The sequence below is a fragment of the Microplitis mediator genome, chromosome 3 (genome assembly GCF_029852145.1).
Source record: "Microplitis mediator isolate UGA2020A chromosome 3, iyMicMedi2.1, whole genome shotgun sequence".
NCBI lineage: Eukaryota > Metazoa > Arthropoda > Insecta > Hymenoptera > Braconidae > Microplitis > Microplitis mediator.
Window position 1 is genome coordinate 7,434,128 of NC_079971.1, and position 15,922 is coordinate 7,450,049.

General features: G+C 28.1%; 2 protein-coding genes across 2 annotated transcripts; both read right to left on the bottom strand.

The window, feature by feature from the left end:
- Window positions 1-570: 570 nt before the first annotated feature.
- Window positions 571-2,628, bottom strand: LOC130665163 (kelch domain-containing protein 10 homolog). Its single transcript, XM_057465454.1, has 3 exons — window positions 1,438-2,628; window positions 1,017-1,367; window positions 571-936 (listed from the first exon to the last, which is right to left on the bottom strand). The coding sequence occupies exons 1-3, from the start codon at window positions 2,116-2,118 to the stop codon at window positions 769-771; spliced, it is 1,200 nt and encodes a 399-aa protein (XP_057321437.1). The 5' UTR covers window positions 2,119-2,628; the 3' UTR covers window positions 571-768.
- A 789-nt stretch (window positions 2,629-3,417) lies between these two features.
- On the bottom strand, window positions 3,418-13,723 carry LOC130664900 (acidic leucine-rich nuclear phosphoprotein 32 family member A). Its single transcript, XM_057465080.1, has 7 exons — window positions 13,525-13,723; window positions 8,876-9,019; window positions 8,619-8,738; window positions 8,426-8,538; window positions 7,692-7,878; window positions 7,494-7,611; window positions 3,418-7,266 (listed from the first exon to the last, which is right to left on the bottom strand). Exons 1-7 carry the CDS (start codon window positions 13,570-13,572, stop codon window positions 7,205-7,207), a joined length of 792 nt encoding a protein of 263 aa, XP_057321063.1. The 5' UTR covers window positions 13,573-13,723; the 3' UTR covers window positions 3,418-7,204.
- Between the last annotated feature and the right edge of the window lie 2,199 nt (window positions 13,724-15,922).

Sequence of the window (15,922 nt, forward strand, 5' to 3'; positions counted from 1 at the left end):
ATCTCCTACTGTTATCCCTTGTTGTGTAGTATACTATATTAATGTTACTGCTTTAATTTTTCATCTCCAATTCATAAGTACTAAAGTGACCATAGACAGGTAGGGTCCATTAAGACAGAACTTTAATGGACAGAATTATTGTAACAAATCCTCTGTTTACCTAGACGCCTACAGACGTTTATTGTCGGGGTAGAATGGGTTGCTCTTATATTCTCAGGAAATATAATAATTGAAAGAAAAAAGATAGTTGTTGATAAAAATAAAAAATAAACTGTCTAATTAGTGATATAAAAAATAAAAACAAACATTGAATTTTTTATTGACATTCTTTACTATAAAATTAACAGTAAATTTAAAAAATATTTTGATAATTGAATTATTTATCTTCACTATTTATAGAAAAAATTTTTGATTACAAAAAAATCCGTACTTTACTTTTTAAAAATTTATCAGCAATTGTTCAACTGGAGAGTAATAAATTTGGTTTCAAATAAATTTAAAACCCTCACAATTATAAGAGCTTAGGTATTTTAAAAAAAAAAAACAAATACAACGAATTGATTCCTAATTATTTTATTAATCAATACGCAAGTAATTTTTAACGTAAATGAAAAATAAACTGTCTACTCAGTGACTTATATTATTATAGAATACAAATCAAGACATCAAATTTTTTAGTACAAAGAAGTTAATGAATATTATAATTTTAAATGCTAGTAAGTTATAAGTAAAAATATAAATACACAGAATTTACTTATAAATATTTTATTAATTGATACGCGACTTGAGTAAATGCAATGGAAGGCCGAGGGACATAATTTCTTTGTCGGTCATTGATTTCAAGTTTGGATAAGAATGGAAAACAGCTTCCCAACAAATGTCTGTGAGTTTGGGAATCCTGAGCCGAGTTGAGTGTAAAGAAGAAAGACAAATTTCCTAAATAAATTATCAGAATTAATTACTCACACATTAATAGTATTGTCAATTAGCTGTTATATATTAAATTTTATCATTACTTGTTCCGTAACATTATTGAAAAAATATCCACCGAATGTGAATAACTTTCCTGCAAGAGAAACGGTCATTGAATGATTATTAACGGGACAAGGCAAGGCAGTACCAAATCTTTCAAGACACGTCCATTTTAAACTTGTAAGATTCAATCTCCAGACATCATTGAAGGTATCTCTAAGATTATTAACCATTCCTCCAGATATTACCACATGTATTTCACCAGAATCCGGGTCAGCGTAACTCGTTACCCCAAAATAATCTCTTTCAGATGGATACTGCGGTATGTGATTTTCATCACCATGAGTGTTTACTATTTTCCAGCAGCACTTTTCTAAATCAAACGCCGATATTTGCTAGAATAAAACATTTTACATAAATATTTATTTGTATAAAAAAATTAATTAGCGTAATATAAATGCTTACGCCAAAAGAAGATGGATTAAGTCCAGAACCATCTACCACCCCACCAAATATATAAATCATATTGTTATCATGAACTAAAGTTTGACCTGTTCTACCAGTTGGTTCATTGGCATCAACTCCTTGACAGATATAAACTATTTCCCATACAAGATTTTCCATATTTAATTTACATACATCGGAAAATTCACCAAGTTCTCTTGCGATACCCACAGTATACAAATATTTTCCATGACGAATGGAATTAAGTGAAAATGAAGGTGAAATTTGTCCAGTTGTCTTTCGGGCAAGCGCTCTTTCGGTATTTAAATCATAAATATGTAATCGGCTTTTGCGACTTGAAACATAGTCATTTAATGGTGCTCGTATTGTCCAAGTAACTAAATAATTTGATTCAAAAATACTACCAAAAATGAAATCTTTATGATCTGGTAAATTACTATCATTTCTCATTAATCTCCATTTTTGTCCAGCTAAATTGTCCACCCAGATATCACGAAAGTCAGACCGTGATGCTGCAAATAAAGGATCCTCTTGAAAAAACACAAAAGCCGTTGGATCCACGCCTGCGTAAATGTATAAATTGTTACCATCACACCGTATTCTTGATAGCATTCTTCCTTTAGGTTTTGCAATACCATTAGGAGAATTCTCAGTAAAAACATACGGTTGGAATGTGTACATTTTGAAAACAATTATGAAATTTTCTTATTCCCTTTCAGAATTATAAATAAAATTAAAAACTTCTCGCAGTTTTTATTAATGAATTAAAATCTTATTTTACTTAACGGTGTTTCACTTTAAAGATTAGCTTGTTTTACTTTTTAAACGAAAAGGCAAATGAAAATCTCGACAACAGCGACCTCAGTAAGCTAAATCCGTTGTTAAACTAGAAAATAAATTATCAACATTTGAATAGTATATTGTACAACTAGTGCTGTAAGTTGTCGATTGCCCACGAGAGCAAAGTTGCTCGTGTGGGTATCGACAACACCGCACGAATTGAACATACCTTTTTTTATTATTAATGCGATATGAGTACTATATTAGTGCTCGCTGTTTTGTTCCCCAAGTAGCTTTTTGCTGATTCAACTGTTGCCGCGACATTTTTGTGGGTTATACGAATATCTGCATCCGACGAAGTAAAGAAAAGAACGTACGCTAAGATAGCACTTATATCGCATGAATGATAAAAAAAAATTATCAAAGCCCTGACGGTTTTGAATCACCCTGGAAACACGATGGTTCCAGGGTGGATCCACGGTGGGTTTTTTTCATTTTATCACCGTGATTCCACGGTGGTTACACGGTGTACCCACCGTGATTCCACGTACACCGCGTAATCACCGTGTAACCACCGTAGAATCAGGGTGATAAAATGAAAAAAAACCCACCGTGTAACCACCCTGGATCCATCGTGTTTCCACTCCCAGGGTGTTTCCAGGGTGATTCAAAACCGCCAGGGAGGCTTTAAATCAATCATTTTTAAAAAATTTTTCACATGTAAAAATCAACTTACAAACACAGCAGATCAATAAAAATATCATTATGTAGATTTGTAAATGGTTTTATTAATAAATTATTCTTTCTAAATATTTTTTTTTTGTTTTTTCCTTTTTTGATGAGGATCGCTCGAAAAAAACTATTTCTTTTTTTGTTTACGGTAAAAATTCACATTAACAAAACAAATTATTATACTTAATAATTTAAAGAGACAAAAACTGTATCATATAGTAATCAATCGGCTAATTAAATAATATAAATAAACTGTTTTATAGAGAAAGAGATCGAGAAATGTAGAAAAAAAATTACGATTGATAGTATATATTAAATATTACAGATTGTGCGGAATTATCAAATAATTTTAATAATTATTTGCTCATTTTTTAATCCCCGCACAAACTGTAATCAATTTGAGGTTTACAGATTTTGAATCTGTACACGTCAATTATTAATGATACCTAATATAAATTTGCTTTTCAAAGTCTTGGAAAAATTGGATAAGGCCATAACCAATCTGGCAGCAAGAATGCACACTGTAAAAAATTTTTGGACCCAGTGTAGTGTAAAATTACATTAAATATCGTGTTAAATTTAAACGGTGTTAATTAAAAATTTTTACACCTTGGAGCGTACACGGAAAAAATCTAATAAATTTTACCCGTTAATTGTAAGTGAAACTGGGCCCGGTTTAATAATTACTCTTCCGTTTCTAGATAGTGTTCAATTATGGGGCAGAAAAACCCAATTTCGAGTAATTTTTAAATAAAAACGAGTAAAAAATAAAACAAAAGGAATCAGTTTTTATTATTTCCGTATTTGTTTGTTTTTGGCCCAGATATACTCTAAGTTTTAGGTAAATTTTATCAAAAAATTCTCTCCGTATATAAATGTGTAATTTATGATAATTTTGCGTTAAGAAAAATAATTATAAAAATATTAAAATGTTCAAAATTAAATATTTAAATAAATAGTATATTGTGTGACCCGGGATGAAACAAGACGATTTCAGACTAGGGTGAGGTTGGCTGCCCGAGCCGTAGGCGAGGGCTGACATCACCCGCAGACTGAAATCGTGTTTTATCCTGAGTCACACACTATATTTTTCATGATTACCTGCATCGGAATTTCAAGATTCAGTGTCAGCAGCCAGTAAGAAACAAGTTAATTTTATGTTGATGATGCGGAGAACTGTTTGAGAATGAGAAATATGTGATTTACAGTCACTTATTAAATAGTAAATAAGACAAAAATATTATTTTCACTCATTTTTTTTAAATTTTATTTGGTTAACTAAAACTGTCACTTAAAAAATGAAGTGAGTAAACTGAAGTGACACGTAAACAAATGAAAGCAATAAGGCTGCAAATGAACATTAAATATAATTGACACCGGGCAGAAACAATTGTGTTTTTTCCCAAGGGAAGAAACACGCATGTTTCTGCCCGCTCTTATGAAGGTATTTTTGAATTACGAATTCGCTAGCAGTTGTTTGCAGAATCAGCTTGAAATTAGCTTGTTTCGACGGGCTGTAGAGACACTGAAACTTCAAGTTTCGATGCTGGTATCATGAAAATTAATATAATTATTGATTAAGAAGTTAAAAATTATCACTATCATTTCTCGTGTATGAAAAATTCGTTTGAAAAATATTCAAAAAATGTTTCTGACAGTGAACTTTAAAAATTAAGACAATTCTGAACATTTTTTGAACTTTTAAAAAATTATTAAGTGAACAATTTTAAACTGATAGGTTTTTCCGGCGCATTTTTTAATTTTTTAAACATAAATAATTTGATTTGACAATTTTTTGGATTTATCAACGTCATAGACGCTTTTGGAACGACTTTTCTTTACCCGGATTGTTGCTCACTAATTAAAATTATATCGAGTAACGCGGAATAATATAAAAAAAGTAAATTACACGGATGGAATACCCCAATTTATACCGGGGATTTTTTACACCATTATTTTACACTACACGGCCGTGTAAAGTTCTCGGGCCATTTTTACACCCAAGTTTTTTACAGTGCACTAGATTCTTGTGTCTACCATAATTATTTTTATCATTTTTTTTTTTTATATTTTCATTTATTTTATAAAATCAATTCTCTCCTACATTCTCACACTTTGTCTTATCGTTCATTCATTCTTACAGTCGAGTAGTCAGTTATTATTTCATTGGTTTTATCATTATTATTTATTTATTTATTTTATTTTTTTTTTTAGTCATTACCGTCCATTAGTCGCAGTCTTTACTAGTGAAATAAGTCATCTGTCTCATATAATTTTCTTTTGCGCCGATTGCTTCATAAATTAATTTATTTAACTATTCATCAGTTAGTTAATTCATGTTTTTTTTTGTCTAAACAAAATGATAACGATAAATTTTTTTTATTTTTTCTCACTTTATTCATAAAGCAGAGGATCAGCGCAATAAAAATTTTTGGGACAGAAATTAAATAAAATTATCTTTTTGTTTTAAAAAAAATTTTAAATCCCGCCATACCATAAAAGATCGTATTGATTGTCACATATTTTACTCAGTTATAAATAATTTGATAACAGATGATAACTCGTTTTAAATTTTCAAAATTTAAATTTAACATCAGGGAACTTATAGATTTTTAACAAGTGGATGCTTTCATAAATTATATAATTAAAATAATAAATGTCATAACTGGAATATTTATAGAAATATATGATATAAATATCAGTACAACCTTGGGGTAGAATTTTTTTTCAAACCAAAAAATTGTACTTAAATACTTACATTTCGCTGTTAAAAATAACAAACTTTTATTGTCAGTCAATTTTAATATATTTCTAACTTTCAAATAAAATACAAAATAATAAAAAAAAAAAAAAATACACAAATTATTTTAATAAAAATTAAAAATTAATGATCTTAAGGAAGAGCATTCACTCACTTGAATTATCAATACTTGATTCAACGAAATGATTTCATATTTTTTAGTATATAAAATTATCAAGAATGAATTTACATAAATTTATTTTTTTTTTTTTCCAAAATATTAATCAATAAGAAAAAAAATTTTATATTAATAATAATATAGTAATTTCATTGTCGCTTTGGTAGGCGCACATAAGTGGTCTAGAGATCACTTTTCATTTAATATAAAACAAAAAGATAAAACAACAACGATAGATTGAGCCTTTAGTGTTCAATATAAGTTAACAATTAAATTCACATAATAGCTGACATGATTTTGTTATTAAATAATTAAATTTAAAAATAATAAAACCACTGTGACAACGACCGTACAAGTGAGATGGCTGCTCATTTGAAAGGACATTGAGTGCATGAAAATGATTACTTTTATAAAATATAATTAAAAAATATTATTATTTAAATATTAATTTAACATTAATTAAAATATTGTTTATGATTTTAAATACATTACACCCATTAATTGGTATTATTTCTGTCCCAAAAAAATATAGTTTCATGCAATCTTTTTTATTGTATTGATATCTAATTTTTTTTATTTATTTTCTTTTCTTTTTTTTTTAAACCTGTACAAAAATTGATTCCTCGTTTATTTTATTTTATTTTTTTTTTATACTTATTTCACGTTACAATAATAATGTATTTAAAATGTAACTTATGTAATCTTATTTACTGATTAACGACGGCTGCATTCCAGCATGACCAGCCTTTGGTCGACTGGAGCTAACAGACAATACGCTCCTTCGAGAGTTTAAATCCCGTCTATATTATAATCATATCATCATAACTCTGCGTCATATCATTCAAACTTCCACATTACTAAATAAATGTAATGACAACATTTCTAATTCTCTATCTATATACTCTATATAAAATATCGTTAGTGTAACTAAAACGTGTTGGGTCTAGCTGGAATGCAGCCCCTATTTATCCTTAAACAATTCATTCTTACATTTCATTCCATTGTCAATAATATTATCAATTACTTTTTTTTATTTTAGTTTTCTTGCAATTTTACTTGCAATTACGTCCTTCATCCTTATGTATTTCATTCAGTTTTTATTTATTTTTTTTTTTTTACTCCACAGATAATTATTTTATTTTAATTATTAATTTTTTTTTTCTTTCAGTCAATGATTTTTGTAATTAATATCACTAACTGTAGTTTGTCATTGGTCGGTCAATAAAGTTTGATTCCCAGCTAGTCTCACTTGGCGGCGCAATTATTAATTAATTAATTTATATACGAATTTTACACTCATTCAACATTACTTATTAGCAAATCCTTAAGTCTAGGTTTTAATTCCCAGGCTCACTTCCGTCTTCGTGTTTTCTTTTCTTGCCTCGGGCTGGTGATGATTCTAAACAAAATAATTCATATTTTATGTTTTAATTTTAGATTTTTTTTTATTTAAAAATTTCAAAAATAAAAATAAAAATATAGACTAATATTTTACTTCCAGATTATTTTCAGACAATGCTCCCCCCCCCCACTTTTTAAAAATTTTTAATGACTTGGTCACAGTATTAAAATTTAAGTGATTAATTTCCAAAAAGTTTTTTAAACATTTGTTTAATATCAACAAACCTTCAACAGCACTGCCGTCGTCTGCATCCTGACGATCTTGATAATCATCAGCATCATCATCATCATCGTCATCGTCTTCTTCTTCTTCCTCTCCATATTCTTCATCATCACTATCATTCTGCAATGGTAATAAAATAATTATAGTTATAATTATCATTATATTTTAGATATCAAAGATTTTAATGAACTATTACGTACAATATCTAAGCAGACTTCGTCTTCATTGAGGTCTTTATCATCATCATCAGATCGATCATCACTATCGCCTTCACTGTCATCTTCATTGGCATCATCATCCCCATCATCATTTCCATTTACTTCTTCATCTTCACTGCCTTCCTCATTACCCTCACTATCTTCAATTTCACAATCATCCATATCGTATCTATAATTTAAAAAATCCAATTAATTAACTAATATATATTCATTTTTTTAAGTATCTTATATATTTATCAGACTGTCAAGAAAATCAACTATTTTTTTTTTGTTTTTCCAAAAATTGAACGGTCAATTTGTATCGAGAAATCGTATACTGGCCGATTTTAAATTAAATAATTACATTTGAATGCGTGTAACTAAAGAGCTTTCAGAAATTTCGAAAACTTTGTAAGAGAAAAGTTGTGGGAAATTAAATGATCTACAAAAAAGGTCTAATGACATTTTGTGATTAATCTGATAGTTTCGCTGGAAAAGTCAAATAATACTAAAATTTACTATAAATTCACCTTTTACTTTGGATAACTTTTAAAAAATTAAATTTATCGAAAAATGATAAGACATTTTTTGTAGAGCTTTCAATTTCCAATAAAAATATCTATTGATTTTTCCGATACTCTGATTCGCTGAGTGATAAAATTCCAAACTTAAAAAAAATTTTCGATTTTTCTGACAGAGTCTAATACGTATATATATTTATATATTTGAATACTTACCCATCAAGATATCTTAAACTAGGAATAAGTCCAAATACTTTCTCTCTATAATTATCCATATCTGTTGCTTCATTATTGAATAAATCTAAACTTTTAAGGTTTTGGAATTCTTTCTGTAAAAATAAAACATTTAAATGTTAAAAAAAAAATATTAATATGATTGTTTTGATTAAATATAGCATTCGATACTCACTAATGGCTGTAGTGTCTCAAGATCTTTGATTTTATTTCCACTAAGATTAAGGTGAGTTAGCTTAGGACTTGAGAGCAAAAAATTCAAACCTCCTGAGATTCGATTATCGCTCAATTCCAACTGTCGTAAACAAAAAATAATTACATGATTAGTAAATCACATTTATATACTTTAGTATAGAAGAAAAAAAAGACACAATATGTTCAGTTTATGATTGATATTTTTAATATTAATTATAATTAAAAATGCAAATATACCTTTCGGAGATTTGGTAATACAGGGAAACCTTTGAGACTTGTTAGTCCTACATTAATTAAACTTAGAGACTTTAATGCCACAAATTCATCTGTAAGCCCTACAATATTTGTGCTCCGACAATTGTCAAGTACAAATTCTGTAATCTGTAAAAATACAAAAGGAAAAAAATTAAATACATTTATATCGATAATTTTTAATTTTAGTAAATAACAGGATTCAAATGAACATTAAATAATTTATTGATCCACTGTAAGAAATTAGCGGAGTGAAGGCGGAGTAAATCCGGAGTATATGCGGAGTAGATGTCTATTTATTTAATCCCCTCGGAGTGAAATTTACTCCAAGGGTTTTAATTTAATATTGAAAATCCGGTTCGGAGTGAATGCAGATTTAAATTAAATTCAGATGACTTCGAAATTACTCAGCTGGACAAACAGACTCCCGATTTACTCCGCATGCAGACTGATTTTTTTTAAGCTCCGGAACTCCGAGTGAATTCGGATTTTATTTTAATCCGAATTCACTCCAAATTTTGTAGTGCCAATAAGAAAAAAAAGCGACAGTTTGAGGTGCGAGAAAAAGTTCAGATGGTTGATGTTAACAATTCATTAAATTTAAAGCAACGAATGTTGTTTTCATAATTTAACTACTAGTGGTAAGTAAGGAGATAATTTATTATTATCATGAATTACATTCTATAATCATGTGAACGTTCCATTTAATTGCGAACTAAATTTTCAATCGTTGATTTAAAAAGAATAAATATTTTCGTAATTGAAGAATAAGGAAGTCATTGGAAACGTCTAGTATAAAGTACCTAAATAATCTAACATTACAAAGATCTCACGTGTGATCTTAAATTACACAATCATCTTATTATTTATTCTGAATACCGGCTAAATCATTGACATAAATTATTTTCTTCATTAAAATTTTAATACAATTTTGAAAATCGTACATAATTTACTCTGTAAAAAATCATGAGGGAATGCGGAGTTGTCACAGATTTTATTTAAATTCAAATTAACTCCGTCACTGGAGTTCCGGAGTTTAAAAAAAAATCACTCCACATACAGAGTAAATACGGAGTTTATTTTTCCAGCGGCGTGATCTAGATTCCATTTAAATCCGCATTCACTCCAATTCAGAGCTTCAATATTAAAATAAATTCTCTTTCGGAGTAAATTTCACTCCAAAGAGATTAAACGAATTCAGTCATCCGCTCCGCAATTACTCCACATTTAATCCACATTTAATCCGCAAATGTTTTACAATGTATGTAATTGTATTGATATAAAATCCCGATACCCTAAACAATAACTATTTATTTTTTAAAATTATTTTAATCTATAAGTGCGCAATGCAGATTTTCGATTTAATCTATTTTATTATACAGACTAGCAACTTAATCCTCACGTTACATAATACAAATCATAAGTTTATTTTTAGTTCAATCATAGACCTTGACATCAGTGAATTCAAATCACATTCTTGTACAAATAATTCGCATTTATTTTTTGTTTATTATTATTAAGCTTACATATATATCTATATATACGTAGTATCTTGGATATTTTAATGATAAAACATATATATAATAATATAACAATATATAAACATATATATAGACTAAAAAAGAATGATTGGTTCAAGACGATTGCAATAATAATGGCGCTTTTTAAAAATGTTGAACCCGCGCATTTATTTATTTCACACGTCACTGGGTCATTCACACGGAAATTTTTTGTTGTTTGAAATATAAAATTATTAATTTATTTCTGAACAAATAAACAAGAGTTAACATTAATGATGATTACTGATAAATTATAAAATAAAATGATATTTGAATGATACTTGGAATAAATATTTCGAGTGTGCCAGTAGGTAGACTCGGCACTTGGTAACAAAATGGACTCGTCCAATGTGGAGATTGAGATTCCGTCATAACATTTGTCACTTAATTTAAATAAAATGTTGTGATAAATATTTTTAAAATACATTGCAATTATAAATGTGTAAAATTAAATTTTTTTATGGAGTAAAAGAACTGGAGCACAAATAACAGCTTGTTTAAATATGTTTTTTTTCATTTATTTTTGTGTTAGCATTTGTGTATTTGAGTAAAGTTTGTAAACACCAATATGTCGGCTGGTTGTGAATGTAATGCGGCATAACAATCGCCGCGATTATTCACACGCGCAAGCTTCTTACATTTAGACGACTGCTCACAACACTCGTAATATTCACCACACGCTTCTAATTGATTTACATAATACATTTTTTAGTCTACTGAGGATTTCTTCCGGATTTTTCTTTACATCAAATGAATTTAGTTCGTTATAATTTTTTTAAAATAAATATATTATATTTTTTTTTTTTCTTTGGAGTTTTTAAATCCTGTAGCCGTCAAAATTTTTTTATTCAATTTTTAAAAAACAGATTTTATTGTTTAGAAATTCTGTAGACGTCAAAATTTATTTGAAAATTTTTTTTCTTTAATTTTTAAAAACAAATTTATGAATTTTTTTTTTTTTTAAGTTTTAAAATTCTGTAGCTGTCAAAATTTATTAGAAATTTTTTTTTTAAATTAAAATTAAAATATGTCTGTATAAAAATAATAATTTTATTAAAATGATAAGATATCATTCGTAAATCCCAAGTTCAATCAGTAAATTATTGAATTTATAATGAACATAAGTTACTCCATATTGATGCATCATACATATATATTTTATTTAACATTAAGCTCGATTAGAAATTATAGTGAATGAACGGATAAATTTTTTAAATAAATTATTTTTACCTCTAAATATCGTGTTTAGGAAAATATTTATCACTTTAATTTCTATTATTCCTCATGGGATAACTCAGGTATTTTTTTTAGTGACCTAGTTTCGATCGCATTAGGACTATGTCACTTGAGAAAGTATGTAACGTCAAAAAAAAAAAAGGCTAAGACAGAAAAGAAAAAAGGAAGAGAAAGGGAGAGAGTAAACGAGTAATTAGCTGCTAGGCGTCATGAGGCCATGAATTTTTCAGTACACTATTGTACTATTGAAACCTTAATTATTTTAGCAATTTAGATTTTTGTAAAATAATTTTGTATTCTCGTACCTTTATCCCTTTTTAATTACATTTATCTAACAAACTACTTAAAAAAAAATATGTCTATGGTCAATACTAATGAAATATTTCTTTTACGTGCTCAAATATTTTTACAATCTTTTAATTTTACTTTTACAGTCTTATGAAAAAAAAAAAAAAAAAATATTAATAGAAATAAAAAATTGATCTAAGGTAAAAGACCGAGTACTAGTTCCCTGATCAAGTGCTAGTTCCCTAATTGAGTCCTAGTTCTCCAATCAGGTACTAGTTCCCTGATCGAGTACTAGATCTCTACTCGGGTACTAGTTCTCTGATCGAGTACTAGTTCCTGCTCGGGTATTAGTTCCCTGATCAGACACTAGTTTTCTGATCAAATACTAGGTCTTCCAACTTATAAGTATTTTTTTTTTTAATTTAAAGTAAAAGACCTAGTACCCGATCAGGGAACTAGTACCCGATCATTCCAAGTAATTATATATCTATACTTAGTAAAATTTAGTAAATAAAGTAAGAGGCCCAGTACTTGATGAACTAGTTCCCTGATCAGGTACTGGGTCTCTTATCTTATAATAAATTTACCATAAAATATTATTCAATATCCGATTTACTAAAATTCCAATTCTTTTATCGAACGGTAATCAAGCAGCATTCTGGAGCTCGACAAGTAGACGCGTGGCAGCGCAATCATTAAATAAAAATAATAATAAAATCTCAATAAACAAATAAAGTACGAAAATACAATAAAAGATGAACTAACAATTGTACAAAAAATATCTAGTTAAAAACCGCGGCGTCGTGTAGGCATTCAAGAGTCGTCAAGCACCAGAACACCTGGTGTAAATTTCCACATCATGGTTACCATAATGTCCTCAGATAAAACCTCCGAAATATCGCCAGAAAAAATCCAAATTTCCAATCGATATCTCCATAGATATTGAAAAAAAAAAAGTATTGAAATTCCATCGATTTAATATAATAGTCAATATTAAAAGGTAACCGCGCCATGCTTGCTTATGCTTTCGTTAATATTACACTATACATTTTGCTGTTGGTATCCTGCACCAGCTAATTCACTCTCATCGTGTCGGCCTCTAATAGTAAGATTTACAAAGCCACGCGGTTCTTTCGCGCCCATTAAATTCACATAACGTAACAAGTACAGCTCGACAATTAAATTTATCTACTTGATTAATTAATATATATACATCTCCATCCATATGCATGTATATATTTATTTATATTACAACAACTATCGGTATTACATTTCTTGAGCCTAAAAAAATAAACGAGTAGTTTTACTTGTGTATTTTATCTGAACTGATACTCGAAGTAAAACAGAAAAAGAAAGCCGTGGATTAACACGCACGTACACAATTCACATGATTGATTTTTAATTGGGCACTAAATTAATATGAGATTAGCAGATTAATAATAAATAAAATTATAATAATAATAATGATGATTATGATGATGATGATGATGGTGATGGTGATGATAAAAATAATAATAATATCGATAGTAGTAATAATTTAAAAAATCTTACATCAGCGGGATTTCTTCCTCGTTTTTCAAGCTCTATTCGTTTCTCCATGGCCGGTAAATCTGCGGGTTTGATGTTTAACTTTAATATATTATTATGGCTCGCAACTAAACACACACCGTTCACTGCACCTTCCTGCGTCGCAACAACTACTCGCAACCTTGCTTTCAAACCGGGAATATGACGGAACTGTACACGCTCCGTTTTCTACTGTATCGTGTGGATCGTGTGTAATTGTGTGCTGTGATGTGATGTTGGATTATGTTTGTTTGTGTGACAGTAGTATCAATTCACACCACACGACATTTTGACGCCACCACTGTATTCAGATAAACTACCAACTTATTCAACTGAGAACTGACTTGGGTTGTAAACTGCACTAGACATCCTACTGAATACCGATGTACTAAACAAAATATATATATATATATGCTATACCAACAAAGTTGTATATTAATGTCTTTGGTATTTTTAAGGCTCACCTGAAGATTGCGCTACCGGGTTAATCTCTTCTGTTGACTGGGGTCGCTTTTAATTTTCCCGCGCAAATTTGAATCCAGTGTAAGGTTCCAAGTAGCGCAGACAGTTTTAGGCTGTCAAAAAAATTTATTTTGAAAGGACAAGAAAAATTTTTTTTTTGTCTCAAAGCCAAGATTTTTTTTAGAAGACATGAGTGTTGGTCCTAGAAGTCATAGAAAATTTTTATTCTTTATCCCGTTTTGAAAAAAATGAGTGTAAATGTAGACATCAGACAAATTTAAAACTATAAATAAATAGAGTAAATAATTAAAAAAATAATATTTATAAAAAATGCACTTATTAATTTCAAAATTTTTTAAATGTGTATTTTTAAAAATTTTATTTTATTAATTATTTACTCTATTTATTACTAATTTTAAATTTGTCTGATGTCTGCTATATTCACAGTCATTTGAAAAAATGATACTGAAGTTAGCAGACGTCTAATAATTTTTGGATATTATTTTAGACAGTAAATTATAAAAAAAAAAAAAATTGACAAAATTGCACTTGTAGTTTTTTAAATTCTCTACAAGTGCATATTTTTATTTTTGTTTTTTTTTTTTCTGATTGATTTGTTGAAAAAGAAATCCAAAAATTTTTAATTATCTGATAACTTCAGAATCATTTGGAAAAAGTAATCTCAAGTGACAAGTCGTTTAAGTGACACTTGATAATTATTTGTAATTTACTTTTTGTCGTCACTTGTATCAAGTCTTTTATGCAGATACTTTTTTTATGACGTAAATTTCTGATTTGTCAATATTTTGGTGCCTTATCGATACGTCAAAAAACCACTTTAAGATGCCTCTTAAAAGGACTAGATAAATTTTTTTTTTTGTCAGAAAATTATACATTTATCATTTTTGAGATTAAAAGGAAATTCATATAAATAAAATTGAATTTATGTTAGTAATGGAAATCTACTTTTTTGTTTTTTTAAACTTTTATTATTGTTAACTTGTAATTTTACAATAAATATTTATCAAATATATGTAATTCAAAATCTTTTCTGTAAGAAAAAGGATTTTTTTAGTTTTTGAACTTTCTGGCGTTCAGTCGATGAAATAATAAATTTCTTCAGCAATCATCCCTTGAACAGTCATCGATGATTAATAATTTATTACTTAAACATAAGATTTATAAAAAAAAAAAAAAAAACACCCACAATTTTCGATCTTTGTTATTTTTACCGTATTAGTGATAATTATTGTTTTTCTGTTATAAGTATTTTTAAATTATTGCTAAAGAGAACAATATGATATTTTAAGTATTTTCAAGTACTAAAATTCCGAAACAATAAAAAGATTAAACTCCTCAGGATGAGACTAGATTTTAAATTTGTAGGATAGACAGTAATATTTTTACGAAAGAAAATGTTGATTAAAAATTTAAATTTGAAAAAAATATTAAAGTGTCAAAATTCCACTCTTTTACAAATATTTTATATATTTTTTTTTACACAACAGTGGCCAATTTTTTAGAGCCACTACATTTTTATTTTATTCTACTTTTTGATAAAAAAAAGAATTTTTTTTAAATATCTACTCCATTTCGGAGTTTTAATGTTAAAATAAACTCCTGTGTGAACTTCACTCCGAGAGGATGAAATAAATAAAAAATTATTCACCCCGCATTTAATCCGAAAAATTTTTACCGTAATTAAAAAATAACATCAACATTGATTTGTTTTTCAGACATTATAAATAGTTCGAAAAAAAAAAATTATGAATAAATTAATTGAGAAAAAATTCACAAAAAAACAACATCACTTTCCAGAGTTAAAGATGAAAAAATTCTAAACAATTCAAAATTATGCCCCATAAATATCACATAATTATTAATGAAATTGAATTTCTTTTTTTTTTTATATCTTTTATAT

Excerpts from the sequence above, each read along its gene's own strand:
- LOC130665163 (XM_057465454.1), bottom strand. The coding sequence starts at position 2,118 with ATGTACACATTCCAACCGTATGTTTTTACTGAGAATTCTCCTAATGGT. Across the intron at positions 1,368-1,437 it reads TTAATCCATCTTCTTTTGGC|CAAATATCGGCGTTTGATTT; the intron begins GTAAGCATTTAT and ends GTTTTATTCTAG. Across the intron at positions 937-1,016 it reads TCAATAATGTTACGGAACAA|GAAATTTGTCTTTCTTCTTT; the intron begins GTAATGATAAAA and ends TAATTTATTTAG.
- LOC130664900 (XM_057465080.1), bottom strand. The coding sequence starts at position 13,572 with ATGGAGAAACGAATAGAGCTTGAAAAACGAGGAAGAAATCCCGCTGAT. Across the intron at positions 9,020-13,524 it reads GAGGAAGAAATCCCGCTGAT|ATTACAGAATTTGTACTTGA; the intron begins GTAAGATTTTTT and ends GTATTTTTACAG. Across the intron at positions 7,267-7,493 it reads CGACGGCAGTGCTGTTGAAG|AATCATCACCAGCCCGAGGC; the intron begins GTTTGTTGATAT and ends TATTTTGTTTAG.